The sequence below is a fragment of the Vidua chalybeata genome, chromosome 8 (assembly GCF_026979565.1).
Source record: "Vidua chalybeata isolate OUT-0048 chromosome 8, bVidCha1 merged haplotype, whole genome shotgun sequence".
Classification (NCBI taxonomy): domain Eukaryota; kingdom Metazoa; phylum Chordata; class Aves; order Passeriformes; family Viduidae; genus Vidua; species Vidua chalybeata.
In genome coordinates this window covers 25936076-25962330 of record NC_071537.1, presented here as the reverse complement: position 1 = coordinate 25962330, position 26255 = coordinate 25936076, and the positions used below count along the sequence as shown (strand labels likewise).

Here is a 26255-nt window from a genome sequence, read left to right as displayed (position 1 = left end):
TCTTTTTCCAAATAAACGTCTATGACTTCTTATTTCAATGTTATTTCCGCTAATTCCAAAATAAAGATCCATATGAATTTAGTAAAGATTGACATGTAATTTAAAACTGAACTATTAAATGGAAATAAACTGTAATCCCCTTACTAATATTTCCAGAAAAAAAAGCCAGAAGGTGTGGGGAGTAGTTGTGCAAACCCACTGCTGGTTTGTTTTTTTTTTTTTTTTCTAAAACGACTGGTAATTCAAAGAAAGTAGAGAAAAACCACCGCTGTTATTGCACACAAAAGTGATGAAAGCAATTCAGCTTAATATTTGGCAACAGCACGCACATGAGTGCACTTTTTTTTTCTGTTTTGAACTGAGAAGAGCAGTACAAATTTAGAAGACAAATGAACTCACAATACCTCCCCTCATTAGAAAAATGAGGATTTCCAATATCCTTCTGATTTCAAAAAACTTATTTTGCAGCACTGACAGAGAAAACAAGAAATTAAAAAAAGTTACTCAAAAACATCTACACTGCACATTCTGGACAAGTCACTGTTAGCTTATCCATAGAATCAAATATTATTAGGTGTTTCCTATGAATTTAAATTTTGTGTTTAGGATTGTAAGAAATAACATTATCAAAACTGGTGGTTATTTTCTTTGCCCATGGCATTAGTGGCAAACCTGTGACTTCAATTAATCTCTCTTTGACTTTAATGTTTCAGGACATTCTGATAACGAACACATTCATGCTTCCAGTTATCACCTGTGAACACTTTTACTGAAGCTTTGTTAATGTCGCACCTCTGGTTTGGAACATTCCATTCCAGCTCTGCAGAATAAAGCCTAAATTCTTATTTTAAGGAAAAGAAAACAAAACAAATCAAGACATTTCATACTATTCACAGAAAGTCAAATTTTACAGCTTCCATACAACACAGATTTGAAAACACATCACCTTTTATTGATCATATCCCAAGGTCTTTACATGCCTGATGATCAAAGAGGGGGGAAAACATGTCCCTCATTGCCTGAGGGATATCTTTTCTTATTTTACCTTGCTGATGTTTCATATTCCTCAGACTGTCTTGCATTTGAGGCATCTTTTCTCACATACAGTTAAACTCATTGAAACTTCCGGAGAGATTGTGTTGCTTTTCTTCTTTGCTACTATTTCAATTCCTTCATTTCAATCCATTAATGCATTAGGACTAATCTAGGTTAATTTGTGATGCATTTGAACTGGAGGAACTCTGGTTATACACCTTTATAAAGAGACTGCAGTTGAGAGAAATATCAGATCCACTTCATGGAGGCTAACAGATCTTCTGGGGACTTGTCATTTTTGGGGACTTCCCTTGACTGTAGTCACCACATCTTTAGCTCTTTAAACCTAATTTTACAAGCCAATAAAATACCACCTTTTGATTATTTCATTTTTGTAAAAGCTTAACATCCTAGAGCAACATTAATATTTTTTGTGGACACACAGGTAGTGTGGCACTCTGCCATTAGTTTGATAAGACAGCATAAAATGACAGCCACTATAAAAGAAGCTTGGTCAACAACCTGTCTCTTCATATGCTTTTTCTGAACAAAAAAAGTCTTGAACAGATGAAATAATTAATTCAGAGGGGCTTAAAAGTTTTCTTTTTAAGACTAAATTAAGCCACAAAATTCAGACTTAGATCTACATTTTAAAAGTTCTTTCTAGGATTAAATAAGTCCCATGTTAAATCTGTTTAAGAAGGACTTGTCCTCCACAAAACTCTGATATCCACCTCTGGGTAGTCTCCCACTTCTAACTGCCCCTATTTCCATGCAACCTTTGAAGTCTTTCCAACAGCAAAATCTTATTTTCTCCTATGCCTTCTAGAACTCAAAATAGGAGAAAAAAAAGCAAATTCAGTAGGAAATTTGACAAATTCAGAAAGGTTAAGTAGAACCGATGAAAAAATTATTCAGGCCCTAGAAAATCAGTCATTCAGTGAGGGGCACAAGTTTCATTTTATGTATTAGAATTATTTGGAAACATATTTTAGAGATATTTCACAATGGTGATGCTCCTTATCCTCTATTCGATAAGAGTCCCTTTGCAAAAAAACTTTGTGGTGTCCAGTGCAGTAGCACAGACTCCAAAGCCAGCTCTACTTAAAGCAGGAGGCTGAACTTCCTGAGCTCTCCAGACTTCTCTTTCAACATAAATTATCCTATGATCTTACATATACAAAACTAGGTAGGGGGAATAAAAAATAAAGTGCCTAAGATTTTTGCTGATTTTCTTGGGGAGCTTTTTTTTTTTTTTTTGAGCATTAGTCGGAGTCTTGGGGTTTTTAGTACATTTTTGGAAAGACATTTTTTTTATTTGTAACCTAGCTATAGTTGTTTTTCTTATCTACAGTCCCAGTCTTCCAGAAGAGGGAGTTTGATCCTTTGCTACAGCAATCTAAGAACGAGCAACTGCATGGTATGTTCTAGATATGACACTTGCAGGTTTCTCTTTGATGAGATTCAAAGAGAAACACATGTGCCACCTTGTCACAGGTTAAAGTGTTACAAGACCACAGGCTATAGCTCACTCAGTAAGAAGAAGACTCATGACATTTGAAAAAGCCATTTTAACAACGTTCAAGCATAACAACATGGAAACCAAGAAAAAAAAATATCAAAGTTGAAATGAAGCATTTTAATGAAACACAAAATTGACACATTTTGGCATAAGTTTTGTCTGGAAGCTAAAAAGTTTTGACATCCTCAGAGCAGGGATGCTAAACAAACCCCGTTTCTGGTGGCAGGTTCACACTGATTATGAGTGAAGTATGATCAGATTACAGAAAAAATTACATGATGGGTTTTACTGCAACAGCAGGAGCATGGCCTGGTGACCTATAAGCTTTCCAGCCCACTTTTATTCTTCTAGGAAATAATGCATTTATTCTGCAAAAGGACTGGATAACATTCCCAATATTTGATAGGGGATTCCTCTTTACTCAAGCTTCTGAGTCAAATGTGACAACTTGAATGTTAATATAATAAGTAAAAAATTAATACTGAGCATTGTAAAATTGAAATACATAGTTTGCATAGAAAAAGTAGCTTTCAATGCTAAGAACAAAATACTTGTAGGTGAAGAGGAGCAATTTGGTAAAATGAGGTAAGGTGATAAACTCATTTTCAATGCCTCACTCCCCATTTTGAAATATGCCCACAGAACAGTCAAAGCTTTAAAGGTTTTATTTTGCCTCAGTATAAAAGCAGATTAAAAGAAATTTCTGCAGCCTATATACAACTTACCTTTCAGGGCTCGTTGGGCTAGTCAGGTCTACTCTAGAACACTATAAAGGATAGTACAGGAGTACATTTCTACAATTTATGTCATAAACAGGTTCCCAATCCTATAGATACACATAGAAATACGGAAAAATTTCTTGTGCATAAAGTTGTATTCAGCTGGTACTTAAAATTGTGAAAATAGAAGTGTTCTACCATTGCTGTTAGCTGTATTTACAGAGGAGGTAGCCCAGGCACAGAAAGCTGAAGTAACATTCTAGATATACTTTCCTTCCAGCATGTGACTGCTGTTTCTGTTCTTTTTGTCACATTATTATTTCCTCCATATAATGGAGAAGATGACAGAGAGAGAGTTCAGGGACTTCTCCTGCACCCTGTTAGCATGGCTGACAGATTTCCTCCTCTTGACAGAGACTGTGAGCCTGGGGGGCTTTGCCATGCAGCCTTTTCCCCTGTTGGTGACATTATTAGTTTTGTTAGGTTCCCCCATGTCTGAGGCTTCCGTGGTTTAGGCAAGTTTCTCTCATATTCCAAAATTACTAAACTTCTCAGACTACTTGTGTTTGGATTGTTTTGGATTCTTTTTTAACAACTTTCTCTTATAGTCAGAAAACCTTGTTAAGAGTAGAGATACAAAGGGAAGTGGAAGCTGTTACACCTGTGATGCGTAAAGGTCCAGTCATAGAGCCTGTGCCTGAAGTGTTTTACATTGGTCTGTATGTATTTTATTTTGTTTCCTTAGGACTTTAATCCTATCTTTGAGCTGAAGGAAGGAAGCAGGTGGCAGATCTGACTGCAAGAAGCCATGGATGCCAATTCAGGAAAGCTGAAACACCATCAGGTAGTTTCAGGAGTGTTTCCTGAAAACAGAATCTTAAAGGCCTTCATTGGTTAGTTGAATTAAACTACATTTACATGATCTAGCATGCATGAATCCATATTAAGTATTAAATAATTTGTATTAATATCTGTCATGCAAAGTCAAGCCCTGCCTAACATACATCTAGAATGAGGTAAAAAGCTGGTGTTAAAAGTATTGCAGGGCCATAACACACTATTTTTCACTATGCAAATAATATGCAGATAATAGCTACACTGAACAAGCTTGGTTTGTTTTAGCAGGCTATTTAAAAAACAACAACCAAAAAAAAAATCAAGATGCTTTGGCCCATGTACATAAGTAACAACTTTATAACAAACCCATTGCTGTTTATCAAGTGACTGGTGCAGATTCACTTCGCAGTCATGACAAGGGTATATTCTGAAAATACAACCTGTGGTATCACAGGTAAGGTAAGACAAAAAACATCGCTTCAGTACTTCATGCATGCAAACTTCAAATAAGCTAAATGTTAACAGATGTGTCATCAACAGCACATTCACCACCAGGAACTCTCTAAGCAATCCCATGAAACTCAGCTGTGCTGGACTTGTTCGTAAAGCTTGACTGACATCAGCCAGTGCTGGCTACATGCAGCCCAGACAAAAGAGCCACCATCACGTTTTCCAGCTTTCAGAAATTTAGTGTTGCATTTAAAAAATTGCTTCTTTCTGAAGCCATCTCCAAATCCACCCTTCAGCCATTCTCTTTCTAATCCAAACACATTCAACCACAAACAAAAGTTTTGGCAGTGCAAGCCCAGAGTCTTTGAAGATGATAATACTGTGCTTGACTACTGTGTCAAATACTTTTTACACTCCTCAGGTTATGCAAATAACAAACATTTCTGCCACTGAGTGCTACTTATCAGCATGGTATTAATTTTTTTTCTCTCACCAGAAGGAAGATAACTACATTACTGATTTAACTCCTGAACAAAATGTTGTCACTCTCCAGCTGCAGCAGAAAGTTCAATTATCTTCTGTCCAGGCTTGACATCCTTAGAACAAGTGCATGTGCACACACGTACACTGAGATATACCACATTATGCCAGCACACAGAAATGGACCTGAACTGGAGCTGTCTTTTCCCCTTTTGAAAACAGACAAGGCTCAAATATAAAATAAATTTCAAAACTGACATACCTAACTCATGTTAACCTTCTTCATTCACACCAAAAGAGAGGTTCCTTTTGGGCCACAGGTGTGTCCAGTGGACTCATGACAATGGCAAGCCAAAGCCCCCCCTCCTTACATACTCTAAATAATATAATTTCAAAAGAAAATCTCAAAAAAAAATAGTTTTTGTTTTCAGAAGGTATAAAAAGGATGTTTCAGCAGCACTTAGCCTCACTATCATGTGGCTGAAAAATGCTCTAGAAACAATCCAGCCAGAACCTAACTGGAGTAAGCATCTCCTAATAAAAAGAAACAAGTCTGTGCAACCAACACAAAGAAAGAAACAAAAATACTGTCTGTGCCAGATAAACACGATGGGGCTTTTGCTCTTGTTAGATGCAGCTTAACTGGGGAGCCTTTTTGGGGCTTTGTGTTGAAACTGCACAAATTTAACCTCTATTCTTGAGAGAGTAAAGCAAGAGTCCCCTGTAAAAACCAAGTCAGACAGGTACCACCCTGTCCTGTTGTTAATCAACTGTCCTTTCCCACAATTTCAGGATACTACTTAGGATATTACAAGAAAAACTACCTTTTTCTTTGACATATACACAGCTTCTATACTAACACATGCACATAAAACTTGGCTGAGGTAAAATCTGCCTGTTCACTTAAACCACTTAAATCTGCACTTTACCATTAAAAGTCAAGCTAAGGAGAAAATAAACCAAACACAAAGCAACATGTAATGGGAGCTCCACAACACAGAGAACTACAAAGCAACAGGTGCCTTTGGAAATAGATTTTCATATGGAAAAGCACAAGGAAATAAATTAAAAAGGACAAAGACTAGAAAAACAAGCATTGTTCTTAAAAAAAACCAAAACAACTAAAATCTAATTTTAAAGAGTACCCAAAACCAGAAGATTTAATATGCTTATGCTACAGTTTCCAGGTATATGAACAAAACCAAGATATTGGATATGACCCTTTGTTGTACGTCACTTCATTTAAAAACATACGTTAAACATAATTAAATGGATTCACCTTAAAAAAATTCATCTTGGTTAATATTTTTGGCATAGTTTTATTTATCAGGAGAATTTAGAAAGGGAAACAGTGGAGTAAGAGAAGATTTATGCAGAAGTTATTCTGACATGTACTGGCCAGTGTAATAGAAAGTTACTTTGTCTCCACAGTACTACCTGAAAGTACATCTTTATTATTTATTATTTATGCAAATAGACAACAAATCACTCGTCAAAGTGAAAAATAATCAATCTTCACATAAACTGATATAAACTATTTCCAAGGAGATTATAATCTCTTCAGTGCCACACAATGTGCATTTATTTCCTTTTGAAGGAACCACTTTGCACTCTATACCAGGTTTCCTTTTAGATTATGTAATTTTATGTGGTTTTGAGTCGAAAGTAGAGAAACACAAATGCTTTGGCTCTAAGCAGGGACAGTATTATTCCAAACCATGTGCCCTGCTGGAGCAGCACGTTTCACAAGAACAGAGACTGGATGATGTGGTTTTATCCTACCGCAAGAGCGTCGCTGTTCGTAACACACAGCTGCAGTGGCCCCAGCAGGGACTGTCTGACTACAGGCAAAGGGTCATCTCACATGGCAAGAGCAGCCTCCAGCATGGATTGGAAATAGAAGAAAAACATTTGACGTACTTGGATCTGACAAGATTGAGTCGGTTTTCGGCAAAAATTGGTCACAGCGGACTCCTTGGTAGCCCTCTTTGCACCTGAGGAAAAGGGGATAAATGACAAACATACGCATGCGGTAGTAAAAGGTTAATCTTAAGGTACCAAATCAAGCCTGCCAACACTGCAAGGGACTCACAGAACTACAATATGCAAGTTATTTTGACTCTAGTGGGAGCATGGTTATTACTGGAACACAATGGAAGCAGGTAAAATAATCTGTGTTTCAAAAAATTTCCCCTCAAACCTTTGATTATTTTAGAAACTATGAAAATAAACATCATTCTATCATAACCATTCTTTCAAATATCAATTCAGTGAAACAACCAAAGAAAAAACCTGTATAAAATATGCAATATTTGCAAGTAAAATAAATTCTTTAGGTAACACAGCACTTTATAAAGCTTCCATACTGCACAAACCACAAGACAGATAACTTATCTTTGGCTGTCTGAAAAAGCAGGGAACAGTTAACTAGTCATTAATTTTAATATCAGTTTATACTGTGCTTAAAAGATAAAATGATAGACATCATCAAGCATTGTTTGCAAGCAGGAAGTTTAAGATGCCTGTGAGATTAGATTTTAAAGCACATAAACCAGAATACCCTCCCGCCTCAACAAACAAGAACTGGCTTTGGCTGAGATTGTAATACTGTTATTTATCTTGAAGCCTTACTTTGAAGAAATTCCATTTGCTGCTTTTGAACTGTTCTCAGAAGTCTCATTTCAACTAAGTGTATCAGAATCAGATCTTTAATTATTTATTCGTCAAGCAGTTTTTCAGAGGAAAGTGATGGACACTTTAATTATAAATGATAGCACCAGGGATTCCTTATCTCCCAAAGCTCTTGCACATCACATAAGCAATATGCTCAAATCAGCATCACCACCTTTCATTAGGGTTGACAACTGCAGCTTGAATGATGTGATAATGTCAGAAGAAGAAGTTATCTGTTCCTTCACAATGTTTGTACTCAGGCTTCCTCTAAATGTTGCCTTTTAATATGCTTTTGGTTTTATAAATTAATGGTTCAATGAGAAGTGCATCTCACCAGCACTGACTCAGGGATTAGTAAGAAGATTTGTGAGAAAATATGTAAATTATGTTCCCATCAGACACAAAAATGTAGTAAAAATCTGCAGTAAGAAAAAGATTTAAAACCCCCATACATATAATATTTCAAAACCTCCCTTTTGGCCTTTCTCCTTGATGGGTATGAGGTACTGCTTTGGAGATCAACTTCCTCCCAGTACTTGCCTATCTATAAAATAACTGACTTGAAAAAACTGTTCAGGTTTGGTTTCATTCAGATCCCATGACAGCGGTCATAAGTTATCAGTCAAGGAAAAAATGTTTTATTAATTAAAACAGTCCACTGGTCAGAAAAACTGAAGAAGTTCACATAAACTCAGATACTGCTACATGCATCTTTTGCCTCTGATTATGAAACATCAGAAGCTGCCTCACATCAAAAAGAAAGTCTTCTTCATAGTCTTGAGAGGAGCTGGCAGACCTCATACCAAACTAAGTACAACCTGCACTGGCGGGGATCCTTGCCTTTCTATGAGCATTTTCTCTTAACTTTTTGACACACATTTGCACCTGACTTGGTTATAAATACCATATTACAGACTTAAGACCCTCTATCCTAAACTGTTGATCATAAAAGCATATGAGGAGAGTGTCACAGAGTGGTATCTCCTGGAAGAGCTCTGCCAAGTACTCATCAGTGGCCGTGGACATTTTCACTTACCTGTACCTCTGAAAAACAAGCCACAAAGGGAATGTGTTTCTTTCAAAATTTAGTACAGAGGTGGATGATACATCAAAGAATAATCTTTTAATGTAACACCATAACCTTACACTCAGATAATACCTACTATGGTGAGACTGCACCTTGAATCCTGTGCCCAGTTCTGTGGCCCTCAATTCAAGAGGTGCTGGAGTGAGTCCAGACAAGGGCAATGGAGCTGCTGAAGGGAGAGGAGCACAAAGGAGGAGTGGCTGAGGGAATTGTGGTGGCTTAGCCATAGAAAAGGAGGCTCAGGAGGGACCTTACTGCTCTCTACAGGTCCCTGAAAGGAGGGTGCAGTGAGGTGGGGGCTGGTCTTTTCTCCCAGGTAAGAAGTGACAGGATGAGAGGGAATAGCCTCAAACTGCACCAGGGAAGGGTTAGATTGGGTATTAGGAAAAAATCTTTACTGAAACTGTGGTCAGGCTTTGGAATAGGCTGCTGTGGGAAGTGGTGGAGTCGGCATCCTTGGAGGTACTTAAAGCTGTGTAGCTGTGGTGCTGAGGGACATGGTTTAGACATGGGTTTGGGTTAACAGTTGGACTTACTGATCCTAGAGGGCTTTTTCAGCTTCATTTATTCTACAACTTGATGGCCAAACATAGCTTGTTTTTTGTTAAACTGCATTAAGTTTTTCAACAAAGACAAAAATTAAGTTTTCTAGTTCCCTTAAAAAATTGTTTTTTAAATTTGTGAAAGAAAATAATAGCAATAATTGCTCTGCCATTATGACACCCAAGTTCAAACTTTTGCATGTTAAGCAGAATATATATTTGACAGTTATAATGCTACAATATGATAAAATTTGATCATGTTGTGGCATCCCATAATCTTAGCTAAAGCATCTACCATGTGTCCTAAATAGGCAGATGTGATATGCACACATAATGCTCATTGGTATCACACCTCCACAGAAGAAAGCACAACAACCCACTGCAGAAAACCCTATGAAAGCAGCACTGTGGTGACACATACAGAAGTTCAGGAAAGTCCAAATGAGGTCACTCAATATCACCATATGCAGTGTGAATGATCAAATACATATTTATGGATGCATTAAAAAAGCCATGAGCTACCAGAGAAACCTTGAGAAATGCTTAGGTGCTGCTCATGGTTTCAGAAATGATCACTTGAATCTGAGACAAACAAATGTTTATTAGAGGTAGCATTGAAAAAAAAAAAAAAGAAGAACAGAAAAATAACCTGGATAATATACTGCTTGTAGTGAAGCAAAAGCTCTGATGTGCATGTGGGACCCCTTCAGCAAAGGCTGGAAAGGACAGCCTAAGATCCATTCCAGCACCAGGAACAGCTCCTGTGAGGAAGCGCTGCACTCTATCAGCAGGCCTGGGCTCAAGCGAACGCCATGGCAAAGGGGTCTAAAGATGGTGTTAATTGCAGCCTCTTTGCAAAGTAAATATGAAAAAGGAATTCTCTATTTTGCCTTCAGAATTTCACCCAAATGAGTGTGTCTGTCTAGGCTCTAGACCAAAAATATCAACAGGATTGTATTGTATGAATGGAATTAGTTAAATCCTTCTGATTAAATGGCATGAAAAGACAAGCACAGGTAAAGCTAATCTGCATTGCTAAAATGCTTGCAAACAGCATATCCCTAACTGATAAGTGCTAAATTCAACTAAGATTATTTCATCGTGTCTTCTTCACATCTTTTTTTGGCAATGTACTTTCCCAGATGATTTTTTTAAGGTCACCAGTAACAAACTGCATTGTGCATTGCACGTCGTGAAGTCAGCCACAATGACTCCTGTGTGAAAACATGCACGCAGAAACACATCTCTCATTCCTCGTGAGAAGACTTTTTTCCCTTTTTTCCCTTTTTACTTAACCACACTTGCACCTAAGTACTAAAAAGTAAGTACAGTACAAGACTTTATTCATTCTTTCATTCTTTTTGCTAATGTTAAATAATACTAATACACGTATGTTCTAGTCAAAGAGATCACAGACACTTTCTGTGGACATTTTCCAGAACTGTTTCTTGTACAACCTTATGGAGCCAAGGGAGATTTCAAAGAGATGATTGTCTCACTCATAAGACTAACACAGCACTCCAATTTCCTAGGTTTCAGTTTGGATGCATTTGAAAAAGTAAAGTGAATGGGGGTGAGGGTGGGGCAAATTGTGCAATAAACAAAGATGAAGAATAAAATAGATTTAAGACGGCAGAAAGGGAAGAAAGAGAACCTACTTAGAAGACTTAGGGTAGGACATAAAACTTACAGCCAAGAAGCCAATACTATCATGATTTACATTTTCCCCAAACACTTCCATATTGAGCTCCACATCCCTATTAAACCTAAATATTTACTTGTCAAGGGACAGCAAGGTAGAGAATGCAGGAGAGAGAGTGGCACCAGCAAACTGCAGAGGCTACAAAAGATGGCAACACTATGAATCCCCATCCCTTTCCTCCTTCTCTGTGATATCCATCCATCTGAAATGGAAACAATTCTCCCTCTTCCTCAAGTGTGGTGATCACATTGCCTCTGACCACGTGAAGAAGTATGCAGAAAATAGTTTTTCTGAAACTAAGAATTTGGCAAACATGAACTATGTGAGTAAATTTCAAATGAAAATTTTGAAAATGGCATGTGACATCTCAAGGACAGACTATACCAGAAGTGAAAGCTGTAGGACTACACACCAGGAAAACAAGCATGTCCTAGGCCAAAGGTGATTTGTGACTTTAAAAAAAAAACCTCATAATAGCACAGTGCCCAAAAGATTAATTTATATGACCCTATAATCTGATTCTAGCCTCATAAACAGGAGTAATCCAATTTGAAAGATGGAATTAATAGTACCTATGAAAAATGAAATTTAATTTTTGCAGTGAATCCAAATCCACACACACTTCCATCCCCTTGTAAAACTGCAAATTGGCAGTCTCAAAGATGACATTAATTAGAATGATTCATCTCAGTGGATCAAATTATTTTCTCCTGACGCCATTATATCCCCTGTACTAAGATTCAGATGCCAATAAGAGAAAATACTGCAGCTCTTATTTATTCTCTCTGTAAGAGAGAAATCCAAGCTCATGATAAAAAATATTCTAATGGTCTATAAATTTTGATCAAGTATTTATTTTCACACAGAGAATGCAATACTCTTTATCCTGGGTCAGAGAGTCAGTAACACAATAAATCTATGATAGAAAGCCATGACATTATATAGGCCATTGGGCTGTCCCACAGTCTAGGCTGAAATATGCTGTAAACAATGAAAACAAATTCCTTTGTCCTGCAGGTAAGCTAAATATAGATTTCTGTGCCTGCAATGAGAATGGCCTTAACTGGAATACACTGAAATTTATATCTATTATTTGGATTGTTATTAGGTGAAGATTTTATTCAAAAGGGAAGAAAAATTAATCTTAACAGTGAGGGTCAGACAGGATATCTTGTCATTTACCACATGCAGCCAGTCTAAGTAGAAAAGAAGCTTCCTTGGTTCCTCAGATCAGGCCACCAAATCACAAGTGAGAACGCTGTGCTCAAAGCCAGAGAGAAAATGAACCCTTCATAAAAATCAGTGGTTGGCAGTCTCCTGGTCAGGAACCCACCTGAGGTGGGAAATTCACATTCAGTTTTTGGTGTGAGAATGAAGCACTAGGGACTCCAAGCCAGGTTTTCTATATTGCAGAAATGTCCTGATCATTTGAGTGTTATCTATTCTGAGAAGAAGCTCCTTTCTTCAAGTTCTACTCCTATGGTCTATGCTGTGCACAACATAAAACCTACTAACTAAAATTAAACTAAATTCAATATAAACACATAAAATTACACTAAATTAAAGTAAAATTAATGCATGGCATTTAAAAGAACAAACTGGGAATCCAATAAGGAACTGGCTAAAGACATACTGCTTCTTGAACATACTCATGAATCCCTTCAGATGGGAAGGCCTGAACAATAACCCAGGACACTCACCCTCCTCCAATTTTCCTTTTTTTTCCTTTCCAAAAAAAGTAAATTTTAGATAATCCCCTCAACAGAGAGGTTACTTATTGTATAATAAAAGTTTCATACCAGGGTTTTAACTCACTTGATTTTATTAAGACCTTGCAATCTATTATGTGACTGAATAAGATATGTATCTGCCTCTTATTTTTCTTTCCTTAAAGAAATAGTACAACTCTTACAGAATGGACAGCATCAACTTTAAAAGGAAAACCAAAAAACCCACCTATCTGTCAGTTTTCTTTAAAAATGTTGTAACTATTAAAAATAAGTAGAGCAAGTAACCAGAAAGGAAATTATCTTGAAAAGGTAGACAAAGAATAGTAAAGAAAGGAGTTTTTTTACATTATTTTCTGTGGAACCAGGCCAGCTGAAACACTCTAACATCATTGAGAAATTATAGTCAGAAAAAACCCGTATTTGTGGTTGGTACAATTCACTGTATTCCTCAGTATGCAAATTGTCAGTGCAGCTCTCTGAAACAGGGAAGGACTGTTGTGCTCTTGGAGAAGATGGCATAAAGAGTAGAGGTCACAGCTACAAAACCCTGAGACAGTGCCCAGATTTAGATAATAAAACTTCCAGCTGATTTGTTGATTCCAGTGTTGCAGGATCCTTTAGCCTTGGAGAAACTAAATGTGGACACTTTAGTAAATCCTCTGTGGGAACCACTGAACTAAATGAGGCTTTTAACATTTGAAAAGGAGTTATGTGGATTTGACTTAAATGCCTCATCCATAATTATGCTGGAACTACTGAATTATCATTCCTCTCCTCATATAGATGGCTTGCCTTCTTTGTCATTCCTAAAAGGTAGGTCATAAAAAGAATTAAAATTAACAAGATATGTTAGTAAAGCCATTCAAGCCATCCAGACCTAAGACAGCACCTGAACTAATGCTAATTTCTCTTCCCTCAACAACAGACCAATTTTCTTTAATTTGAAGGTGTTTCCTTAAAAGAAAAAAAGAAAGTTTCATATTCTTAATCAATACACATAGCCTAAGCAGAATTGTTACATAATGGTTCCAGACTACCAAATTCACTTACAACTCTGGTTAGGTTTTGTGTCCAAAGATATATAAATATATTATTGATAGTTACTTGGTATCAAGTTCATTTGTGGCATATCCACACCTGGATAAACAGTTCACACAAATACACGGTCTTTGTGCTTTTCAAGGGATAAGAATTCCCTTTGCTATCTGCCTTAATCTCCTTAACAACAAACTTTCATCTGTAAAACACAAAAACCTTAGAAAATGTCTGTGAGTATCACCTAATAAACCAAATGTTTAACCAACTAACAGAGCAATCATTTCTTTGCTGTTCTGAGTTTAATCAACCAGAAAAACTGAAAAGCTTTGATTAGGTTTTTCCACAAGATACCTCTGTGATCAATGATTTACTGTGGATGATAAATGAATATAGTCTTTCATTATGCATGGCATTCATCAGCCATGAGAAAGATTTTTAATAAATGGAAAGTGATTTCACACCATATTCAAAGCCTCACACAGCACAGATGAAAGCCACATTCAATACTTGAAAAAACAAATGAAAATGAGACCCTTGCTTTATATTATGGCTGCCCAAGATTGCCATCTTTACAAATAAAAACCCTTCAAAACTCTTCTTGAAAATATCTGCCAGGGATTAGACTTAGGAAAAAAAAATTAAGAAATCAATAAAAAAAGGATTAAAAGATGTAAGATTTATATTTGGTATCATGGTGTTTGGTGCCCTTCAAGAGGCCATTTGTTAAAGATGGCAATTATAACAACAAATGAGGTAATTGTAAGGAGAGGTGCAAACTCACTTCTAAGTGGCTTAACAGGTTTGCTGGATGTGTCATTTCCCACTTTCCTCCCCACAAATATTACAAGCCCAACATTAAAATCTTTGGCTTCCAGCTACTTAATAAAAGCAACAGAGCCCTGGACTTTTTTTTCAAATACATTTTTCACTTTACTACATTGAATATTTCCCAATTCAAAATTACGACCAAAAAATACTCAGAGAAACGATTTTTTTTGTTTCAAGCCTAAGCTAGAAGTACAAAGGATCCTTTGCTTATCATGGCAAGAGCATGCAAGACTTCCAACCTGGCCCTGCTGAATAAAGACCATTTTTCAAATTGCAGCAAAACTTTCTATTTTTTTTTTTTTTGGACAAAATTTAAAATACACACAGGAATTCAGCTTGTCTAGTAATAATATCTACATTGAATATTGCTTGTAACAGACTTGTCTCCTAAAAAGCTCAAGGTCACATCAAGCCAGTGCTTACCTACAGAGACAGAGTGCCTCTGCCAGGAACTCAAAACCCCTCAGTAATTCAGTGAGCCATTTGCTTTGTACCTCTTTCTATACCTGGTTTGAAAAAAATAATTGGAGCCACTCAGAGGTGTCAGTTAAAATATCCTTAACTACTACCAGATGGTCTACAAAAGCAACGCCCTCTGACTTTAAGGCAGGAGATAAACATACCTCTGCTACTGCATTTTCTGTGGTCTGCACACATCACATTTTAGAGATAAGAACAATTTAAGATGCAGTGTAATTGCCTGCCAAAGTTCAAATACAAGAATATTTTGCAGAATAACCCTTCCTTAGCATATTAAATATCATTTAGAACCCAGAGGAAGACTAGTTTTAAAATTCAAATAGGCCACTCTCTGGAGATCTATAAAATTGCTGACTGAAAAACTAAAAATCTTTAATGTTGCCCTATTATACAGAAAGTTTTAGACTTGTGTAGAATATTCTTTTTTCTGAAGAGAAAACTATGTATTGTAATGACATTATGGCGTAAGTATCACCATACAGATTTAGCCTTCTGAATCAATTTCTTGTATGACTTAAAAGAACACACAACACAAAAAAATTCTAGGGAGCCAAGTGTTTTGGTCCATGAGTTATTAATGCAACTTGATAAAGCTGCACCAGCCAAAATATTTGTCATTTAGTAGGGTTTGGATGAACATGTTTCAGACTACATGGTGTGTATTAGCTGCAGGAAACACCCCTTGACTACAGATAGTACCTGAACCATCAGTGACATTATTATTTATTTGTGCAAAATGGAAACTTTCTTCCCAAAAACTAGAAATGTGGTTATTTTCTATATAAGATTAAATTATGCACAGAAAAGAACAGCATTCACAAAAGGACCTACTACATTTGAATGAACAATTTTCATCTCTTCTCAATACTTTTTTCAAAAGTAGGCAGTTGCATGAGAAGCCACCCATGCTCTGCCACCACCTGCCAAGCCCAACAAAAAGGAAAACTTTGAGGATTGGAATATTCTGAAATAACAGTAACTCCTATAGGTAGCACAGATCTGACATGCTTGCTGCCAGAACATACTGGTCATATGTACAAGACTTGCTTGATTCCATTTTCAAAATAATGGCAGCAGAAAGCAACAATCAGGAAAGTCATTGTGTCCCATTTAAGTTCATTTTGTGGATTAGAATTAGTCTCTGACAAGACGTCCCTATGAAATTTGATGAATACATTTACTTCTCTTGAATTCCTAATCATAAATCAACTGAACTGAACTCAGCTATGTGTTCCTGATAATTCTCTTCTGAATTCAGGTGAAAGAAAGGCAGCAGAGTTCACACTGCCTGTAGACAGTGCTACAAAATCACATACACACAAAAGGAGCAGAACAGGTCATTCTGATTGTATTCATTCTTATTTCAAAGGAACTAATTTCTAAAAACTAAAACCTTTAGAAGGAAAAGAGCAGAGGTTGCCTGCTCAGCAGCTCAGCTCCAGGAGCTACCCCACTCTCCTCCTGTGTGACCTTCATCCTGTTACTGAACAGCATCATCCCTGCCAGTGCTGCTGGAATAGCTGTGTCATAAGATCAGCACAGTCTTCCCTGTGGCTGGAATTTTTTGAGGTAAAATTATCAAGAGATATGCAATTATGGTGGCAATGTAAACACTAAAGCCATCTGGGTAATAAAATAAATATACCTTTGTCATTTTCTGCAGAAAGGAGAAATTGTGTATTGTCAAGCTCACTTATACATTATGTTTTTCTTCAGAGAAAAAAATACTGAGAATTTTTATAAAGTGAAGCTATGTTAATGAAACATGCATGAAGCATTGATTACAAGGAAAATTAGGACATTCTAATTTTCTTTTTTAGATTGAGCTTCTAAGGCATTAATATACCCGAGTAACAACAAGGCAAATCTTGGCATTTCTATCCACTGTCATGCAGGATATGGGCCCCTTTCTAGAAATAGGACATAAAATCTCCTTGTGTTTTAGAGCACAGAATAAAACCATGCTGGCTTTGGCCAGAGTAAGAGTTCATCTTCTTCATAGTAGCTGCTCCAGAGCTACATTTTGGATTTGTGCTGGAAGTAGGGTTGATAATACAGGGATGCTTTTCTTACTGCTGAGCAGTGTTTGCACAGTGTAACGAGGCCTTTTCTGCTTCTGGCACTGCCCCACCACTGAGGAGGCTGGGGGTGCACAAGGAGTTGGGACAGGACACAGCCAGGACAGCTGACCCCAAATGACCAAAGGGACCACACCACATGGTGCCATGCTCAGCAATATAAAAAAGCTGGGAGAAGAAGAAGGAAGAGGGTGACATTTGGAGTGATGACATCTGTCTTCCCCAGCCATCTCCAGCTGGGGGTGGCTGAACACCTGCCTGAGGATGGGAAGTGGTGAATTCATTCCTTGTTTTACTTTGCTCATATGCAGGACTTTTGCTTTCCCTATTAATCTGGCTTTTCTTCCACCCACAAATTTTCTCCCTCTTCCCCTTTCAATTCCCATCCCGTCACTGGGGTAGAAGGAGCAGCTGCAAGGTTCAACAGTCTGGGATTAAACCGCGGCAAACAAGTAGGGAGGAAAGCCTTATGTCAATGACCTCTGAGGCTGGATGCTGGGTACCAGCCAGACCACAGATGTGCCAAGGCCAGGACAGGTACATCACCCAGACGTGCTCAGCTTCACCATTTACCTTCAAGAGTTTTACTATTTTTCCTCCTTTGTTAGGGCCTTAATGCTAGTAGTGCCACAGAGATTCAAAGGAAAGACTCTGCAAGTTGTTGTGGAGCAAATCTGCAGAGAAACAGGGGTTGCTGGAGAAACCTGCTCTTTGCTACTCCCCTGTAATTTTGCACCTGGGCAGACAAGGAGGAAAGTACTCAGCAAACCAGAAGAACTTTCAGGGCTGCTCTGGAACGGAGCATTGCAACAGCAGAGCTGCAAACAGCACGGGCGGGGGCTCCTGCAGGTACAATTGCCAGCTGAGTGCCCAAAAAGCGCTTTGAAACCAACAGCTTTACATTTGACCCAGTCTTCAACTTGTCAAAGAGACAGCACTGGTGTCTTTATGACTTACAGGTTTCACTGTCAGAAAACTCACTGACTACACACTTCAATCTCATCCCTCTACCTCTCTTGATACCTTGTTCAGTTCTCTAAACATCTCAGAAGCTCAAAGTTTTGTTGTTTCAGTATAATGCTATAGTAGCTTATTCAAATACTGTTTATATCATGGTACAGAGGCAAACAGCTCAACAGAGATTACTACTCATAAATTTACCATGCTTTTTGGTAAATTTTGGCAGCCCAGGGTGTGTTCCATGATGGAGCAGTTATTTTATTAGGGTTAACTGAGCTAGCTAATCTGAGGTTACCTTGGACATTTCTTCATTCCCTTTGTTACAGACTATTCCAAATAAAATATTGCCACCCTTGATATTTTCACACTGTTGCTCTTTACTGGCATTTCTCTCCTCATAACTGCACAGCTAAATAACTGAATTTATATAGAAATTGATTGTTCAAAAGTCAGACTAGCCCTGCGGTGAAACAGTTTATCTCACTTTTGTGCATGGAATTGATATATGAAAATATTTATACTGTGACTGGAGTAATTACTCTATAAACTCATTATATGTTTACCTATGCCTCTAATGAGGCTTTTTTCCCCAGCTGTATGTAGTAAGTTCCTTTAAACGTCAGTACATAGATCAGAAAATAAAAAATGACCAGTCTTGCTTTTTCCAATAATACCAAATAACCTTTTCCTTCTTGGTTGTCTTTACTGTCTTTCACATTTATTAGATATGAGACGCTCATTAATTTTATTTATTTTTACCAACTCAGTAAGTTTCTAAACAGAAGAGAACAGTTTTGAAAAATATCCTCATCATGTTTTGCTTATTGCTGAAATATGTTGGCTCTTCCTTTTAGAATTTCTTGCCCCTTTACTCCCCTCCACTACTTAAATTATCTACATGGTAAATTCAATTTGGATTTATCCTGCTAAGATGATTTATAGTATATTTTCCATACAAAACCACACTTACATTTTGAAAAATGGAAAAAGAATAAAACTTGGTTTAGAGCTATGCTATTCCATTTTACAGAGAAAAAGTAAGATTCCTTATTACATCCACTTGAAGAGCTGAAACCCATAGTTCTCCAGCCCAAATATGTTTCTATCAAGCGCTTAGTGGGGAAGAAAACTTCTCAAAATATCTGGCTAATATTTTAATGAAACAGTTAAGATAACCAGCATAAAGTGAGGGAATACATATACTTGTAGTTTAAAATACTCTAATTTACTTCATACAAGTCTGAGTTCAAGATTCACAAAGAAAGAAACATCAACTGCACTTCAACTTGGTATTGCTTTCAATTTGTTTTGTGCTAAACAATCTGTAAACATTCACATGGGACTTACAGTGAAATGGTTTAATTTGATTTGATATAAAATTTTTTAAATGGAACTTGATGCTCTACAGATTAATACAGCCAAGCTACCAACTTGAAGTTAACATAATGACTAATCATCTCAAGTCTTAAAAATAACATTAAGGAAGATACACACTGCTGTCCTTTTCTTTTATACACTTATTGAACTTTTTAAAGATTGCCCTATTGATTTAAATCCATGGGTTTTAAATCCATGTCCACATTAACTTGTTTCTAGTATTCCTCTGAAGTAAAAAAGAACAAACCCAAGAAACTTAAACTTGGCATCTGAATTAGGAAATTGACATTTTTCCACTGATTTTAGAATATATTTCTTGCATTACAAACCATATGGCTACTACACAAAAATAATAGAAAGAAATATATCTGCATTAATTTTAGCAGTCAGACAGGTAAGAATATTTTTTTATTCCAAACAATATTTTTCAAGAGTCTCATCTTTTGATGGAAATCATAAACCCAAGAAAACTGTTCATCTTCATCATCTACAAAAATATCTCCTAAGCTTCATAAAAAATGGTTTTCCCAGATATTAAATATAAAATTATGCCTTATTTAAACAAACTCAATCTGCAAAGATTTACAATTTAATATAAAGGCTTCTGTCTCTAGAGCCGTATCACAGAAAATTAAATCCATCAATCCTAATTTTTTTTTTCCTTTGAAACTTCAAAATCTACTCGAGTCAGAAAAAGACATTTCAAGTAATTAGAAGAGTTTTGCGTATCTATCGCCGCGGAAAACCTGAGTCCCAGAGTGCTGTGGAAGGGAATCAGTGAAGTAAATAAGTAACATGGGTGTGTCAGGGAAGAACTGCTTTCCTCAGCACCTTCCTGGAGCTCGCTTTTGGACAGCCCCAGGCCCTTCTCTCTCCTCCTGTACCTCCACTTTCTGTAGTTTGCTTCCATCAGTTCTTACAGTTTGGGAAAGAGAATCCCTGGCAGCAGGTTTGGAACTCTTCCCCGCGCTGTACGTGCAAACTGGATTAGTTCTTTTCCTGCTCTGCTCCACAGGCTGGCCAGCCCACCTCAGGAGCAGCACAAACTCTGAGTGTCACCGTCCCCTACACGGCTCAGATCCATCCAAGGGCACGCTCTTGGAAGAGCAGCACGTATGGAATCTCATCAACAGCATCAATCTGGCATAGGAGCAGCTCTGTGGTGACTAAAGCACTGCTGTGTCTGGGATGAGCCTGAGAGATGACTGAGCTCAAAGACAAGGCTCAAGAGGGATTTTATTGATGTGCAGAAGTGCCAGGGAGGGAGGGGAGACACCACAGAACACAGAAATAAACTCTTCTCAGTGTTACCCAGTAAAAAGACAATGAAACCACACTGAAGTACAGAAAACTCCATTTAAACACCTCTGGTTTACTGTGAGGGTTGCAAAATATTCTAACAGGTTGCCCAGATTACCCATCTTTTGAAATATTCAAAACTCAGGTGGAAAGTCCTGAACATCCTGAAGTAACTGATCTGCTTGAGAGGGGCCTGGACCAGATTATCAGACCGGAGGTGTCTTCCTACCTTAACAATTTTCTGATCAATGAAAAGATCATTTCTTTGACAATTACAATAGTTCCCACTTCAAAAACAAACAAACAAAAAACCAACCCCCACACCAACCCCTTCTCACCCAACCCAGAACAAAATCTCCACAAATGAAATCAATTCTAGAGAAGCAACCTTTACTGAAGCCCAGTATATTTCCTCAATCTCACTATAATTGTTAACAACCATTCAGCATCACGAGCCACAAATGAGAAGAAAAAAGACTTCCAAATCTGAAAATAACATCCTCTGCTTTGTAAGTAAAGTGCCCACATGAATCATGGAAATCAATCACAGAGGTTCTTTTAAAGCAATCTAGGATATGTTTCTCTCTCTCTCTCTCTCTCTCTCTATATATATATATATATATGTTGTTTTCTCCCCTCCATGCCCCAGAGCTTGAGGAGGTCTGGTTTCATCACCATTGCTTTCAAAGTAACTCACTTCACTTAGAGCTGTAATAAAACAAATAAATGACATAAATGAAATGCCATGTATGAGGTGATTATATTAGTTCATTTTTTTCCCTTTTTTATAAAACATTTGAGGACTTTTGACCTTTTTATCCTGTTTTGATTGATACAGTACATTGCACCCTGAGGAGATAAAAAATAGGAAACATGAGCTAAAGCAGAGACAGTGGCAAAGCAAAAGATTGCATAGAGCTTGGAGAAAGCAATTTACAGCTAAGCAGATGGTTGTAAAAAAACAACCCATTTTTCTCGAGTCTAGCTGATGTGATCTGTACTAATTCACTACTGGAAAGCAACTACCAAACCCATCAACACAATAAAAGCATTTGTGAAACATTGCATCTATTTTTTTCAACCACCTCTATCAGAGGCTTACTAAATTCTTCCTCAAGACACTTATTTCAACAATCACCCATAGCCTTTCTGCATGTTCCTGCTATCTCTGTATATGGAGCTGAGGATTTCAGAAAAAGGAGGGCCTTTGATGATTCATAAAAGGAAAGCAGCGCTAGTTAGATTACAATGAAAGTGCAGCAAAACCACTTGTGAAGTTCACTGTGTATAGCTGAGCTTATCCAAGCCTTAGGCCTTCCTTGGGAAGAAAGAACGTGTACACAGGACAAAGGTTTCTCAGAGCAAGTGGAAATGAAAATAAGAATTAGTCTTGGGTCTGCTCTTTTAATGTAGAGCTTAGCTTTCTTCACCTCCACCTTAGTGTCCAGCCAGTATCCAGCCATTATCTCAGTGAAACAGGGGGAGTCAAATTCATTGCATAATCTTTCTACTGGCCCTGTAATCCCAGGAGGAAAGGATGCTCTCTGCTGTTTCCATTCCCAGGAGAGGGTCTGTGGATACCTGTGGATAGTGTGCCATGACACCTGGTTTAGCTGGGCTCACACACCCCCCAGCTCAGCCCCCCCCCAGCAGGACTAGAAGGCAGCTGGGATAAACTGTTCTTTTCTACAAAACTGAAGCTTGCCTAGCAACCAAATGTTCACAGAATGCAAGGTTCACATGCTTTAAGCCCACTATCTGTTTTTTCATACCCATCTCTCTACCACACTTGTAAAACTTTTAAAACTCAAGCTGACTTCCAGCCACTGCAACTGAGACTACCAAACAGCTCAGCACAACCTTGCTTATCTTCAGGAGGAAGAACAGCAGTGCTCTCAAAAGGCTTCTTGCACTCTAATCCCCTTATCAATTTAGCACTTACTCTTTCCTCTCCAACCCACCACAAATGTTTATGTAACCCCTAGATGTCCCAAAGTTTGCCTAATTCAATTTTAGAAGGACAATATTACCCCTTAAGCATTCTGCTCTACTTCCAGATGCAGCCACAAGAGCTGCTGTCTGGTGGTGGGATTTCAGTTAATTAAATCAGTGTTTCAGGATTTCTGGCCATCTGCTGAGATGATAAAATTTCCTTGCTGCAGCAGAGAGGAAAAGCACCCAGCAGAGCTGTACTCACCAGTGCAATGCCTCCTGAGTGAAACCAGGTCTCCCCTCTCAGCTTTCTTGACAAGCAGCCTGGCAAGACCTTCCTGAGAGGAAGTAGCTCAGGCCAAAGGCTACGCAGGCTACTCTGAAGCAGAATTCAGGCTATGGCCACCTTGACATTTTGGCACCCCAAGAACACTGTATTTAACCTGAAAAGCCTGCAGATCACAGGGGCAAATCTCTTTAGGTGGAATGAAGTCTAAAAATTAAAGCATACTGTGGACCCACACCTCTCATGGGAACATCAGGTTTTGGGAACCCAATAAAAATGCAAGGATGCAGACAGCATCACCAGAGCTATGGTCTGATTTGAATGCCTTCTCCTCCAGCCTATGCACTGGGCTGTGAGGCTGAGCACTTACACCTCTCTGAACTCTCAGAAACTGCAATAATTTCCTTATGTGCTGCAGGGTGGATCAGGCTCCCTTCCTACTTGGTGTGAGACAGAGCCCTCTCCAAAGCCAAAGAACAAGTTTAAAAAAGAAAACTACAACTGTAGAGAGAACCAAAGTCTCACTCTGTTTTTCTTCTCTTTTTCTCACTCTGTTTTTCTTCAACTAGCACTGTGCTAGTTGTTTGGTACTTTATTACTTTTGTTTGCCTGTTTATGCACCTACTTGAGCTCTCAGCAAACACGGGTTTCACAAGTATAAATAAAACATACATGAAATATGTTGCTGCCTACGGTTTCAACTCCCTCTGCACCTTCCTAATCTTCTGCATTTTATGCAGCCTATGTTCTGTAAACACAGATCCTGGGGCAGTTCAATACTCTTGTGGATGCTCCAGCAGTAGGGGACTGCTGTCATCTCTAACTATTTTAAAACTCTGAACAGATGTTTGACTGCACAACATAACAAATACTTCAGACGAGCAAGATGAGATGATTTTTCCAAGACATTCATACAATTCAACTATGTTTTTTTAAAAATCCTGTAACTGTTCCAAAGCCAAAACCTGATTTTTTACAATAATGTGGATGTTCTACAGCTTAACTGAAATTTTCATTGCCCCTAAAATACTATTCCTTAGTGACAGAGGCTATAAGAATTACAGAAATGCCTTTTTAAATACGAAATATCACTGAAGGTCCCAAAATGACAGTTTCAAAGTTATTTATTTAAATCACAAAAGAAACACCCTTTTTATGCATTGGAATTATTAGTCCTTATTTTCAGAGTTCTAATATGTGCCAGTCTAACAGTCAATGGAACTGGCACTTGGCCTCACAGGATCATCCTGTCACACTCTGAGCTTATCTTCTTCCTCTAAAGAAGCACTCAATCACATCTAACTTTCAGAGTGAACTTTGAATAAAATCACTCTCACATCAAAATGTAGGTGATTGTTGGAAATGCTGGATAAGTAACATTTCTTGTACATTACAAAATATTTCCTAATTATTCCTAACCCTCTACTGGACAAACTACAGCTTCCCTGAGGAAAAACAGCTCCAAAACCCCCTAAAACTCTCAAAGCTTGAAGCCAATGTGTCCAGCACCCATCTACCTCGAGAAGTGCATTGCACACATTTATACAGATAATTTCTCACTTCTTCAGAGAAGCTGCACAAGACTCCTGCTAATCACAAAGCCTCAGTACAATTAAAGTCATACATCTAGGACTTAGACTTAATCTCAGATCTAGCTGGACTGTATTCTAGGTCCTTAATCTAAGACTTAAGTGGATTGAAGTTCACAGCTATTTCCTTACTTATTTCTGAATTTTCTTTCAGAAGAATAACCTATGATACTAATTATTATAATTGTAGTCTAAGCTCAGCCACTTTCTAGTGCTTAATCAGTAATCTTTTTCTTAATGGAAAAAAAAAAAGGTCATGTTTACTTATTTTAAATGAAATACTAGGTTTTGATGGTAATACTAGGTATTGATGGAAAAAATGGATTGATTGTAAATGGATCTAGATAACACCACCAGGCCTGAAATATATGAATTTAAGCAACGTAAACGATTTTAAATCGTGTGAACAAACTCTGTGAAACTGGTTTCAGTATGGGTATAGAAGTTCAGAAATGCACACTATTTTTGGGCTGTAAGAGAATTACACAGAACATCTTTAAAGTAAATAACAATAAACCCAGAGAATACTGAAAATATTTCCAAGAATGCTACAACTTTATAGAGAGCCTTTTATTCACAAAAGGCTCTATTATAATTTTTGGAGAATGCCAACATCATCACTTTTTGCATCTTTTGGTAACAGAGAGATTTGCCCTGCTTTATATAAATTTAAATTTAAATGTCACATGTCATAAGGTTCATGCCACTGTGGCTTCCAGGATATCAGAGGTCCAAGAATAAGTATCAACAGATTTTCTGCATAAAGGCTGATATCCAGAAACAAGCTACAGTCCATCACTCATTAGACATACACAGAAAGATAGTAAGAATATTAAAATACAAATACCTAGAGTGAGGGTGGAAAGCACCATCCAACACTGGACTATAATTTTCAGCTGCGATTGACCACAAGTTGGCCAGTAGGCTGGCTTTTGTAAACAGTAAATTGAAAAGTAAATAAATAAAATTTGAAGGCGCCTGCAGCAGGCCCCAGTGATATCCTTATCATGTGCTGGGAACCATCTGGAACAGTTCAAGGAGATCACGTGCCAAGAACAGCTGGATAGGAACCAGCCACCCAAACACTTCCAATAATTCAAGCATGCATTCATACTTTTTTGTTGCTTTTTAAAATATTTATTCATATCTTAAATGAAAAATAAAATCATGTCACAGACAGCTGGATTCCTCCTTCCGCCCCCACCCCAAATTTAAATCATTGAAAGATTTGCTGTTCTTTATCCCTTTTCAAATGCAATATGGATGCACAAAAGTGCAAATTTAGCACATAGAGGAAGTCATCTAAGCAGAAAAGAATGGTGGGAGACCTCTGTCTTCCAGATAAATCCAGGAATAACTAATGATGAAGCTTTTTTCTCATTTTGATTTCAATTAATTCTATCATCTGCTAGGAGCCACTCTCAGTACAGCAATCCCCTTGTTCATTAACTCCCAAAAGACCATCATGACCTCAGGCAGAATGAAACTCTCTGCTCCCTGTTTCAGCACTAACCTGGAACCACAATGGAAAATGCAGCACAGAGGGATTCTTCATTGCTACTCTAAAACTATCACTTGTCTATAAATGCCAAACATACTTTGGCATTTATT

At 37.6% G+C, this 26255-nt stretch overlaps 1 protein-coding gene across 2 annotated transcripts in view; it reads right to left on the bottom strand.

The window, feature by feature from the left end:
* The window catches only part of NRG3 (neuregulin 3), a 344543-nt gene that overhangs the window by 94389 nt on the left and 223899 nt on the right, over positions 1–26255 (bottom strand). For both annotated transcript variants that reach the window (XM_053949435.1, XM_053949434.1), the window contains exon 3: positions 6964–7037. In XM_053949435.1, coding sequence (XP_053805410.1) covers positions 6964–7037 — 74 coding nt within the window. The remainder of the gene's footprint in view (positions 1–6963; positions 7038–26255) is intronic.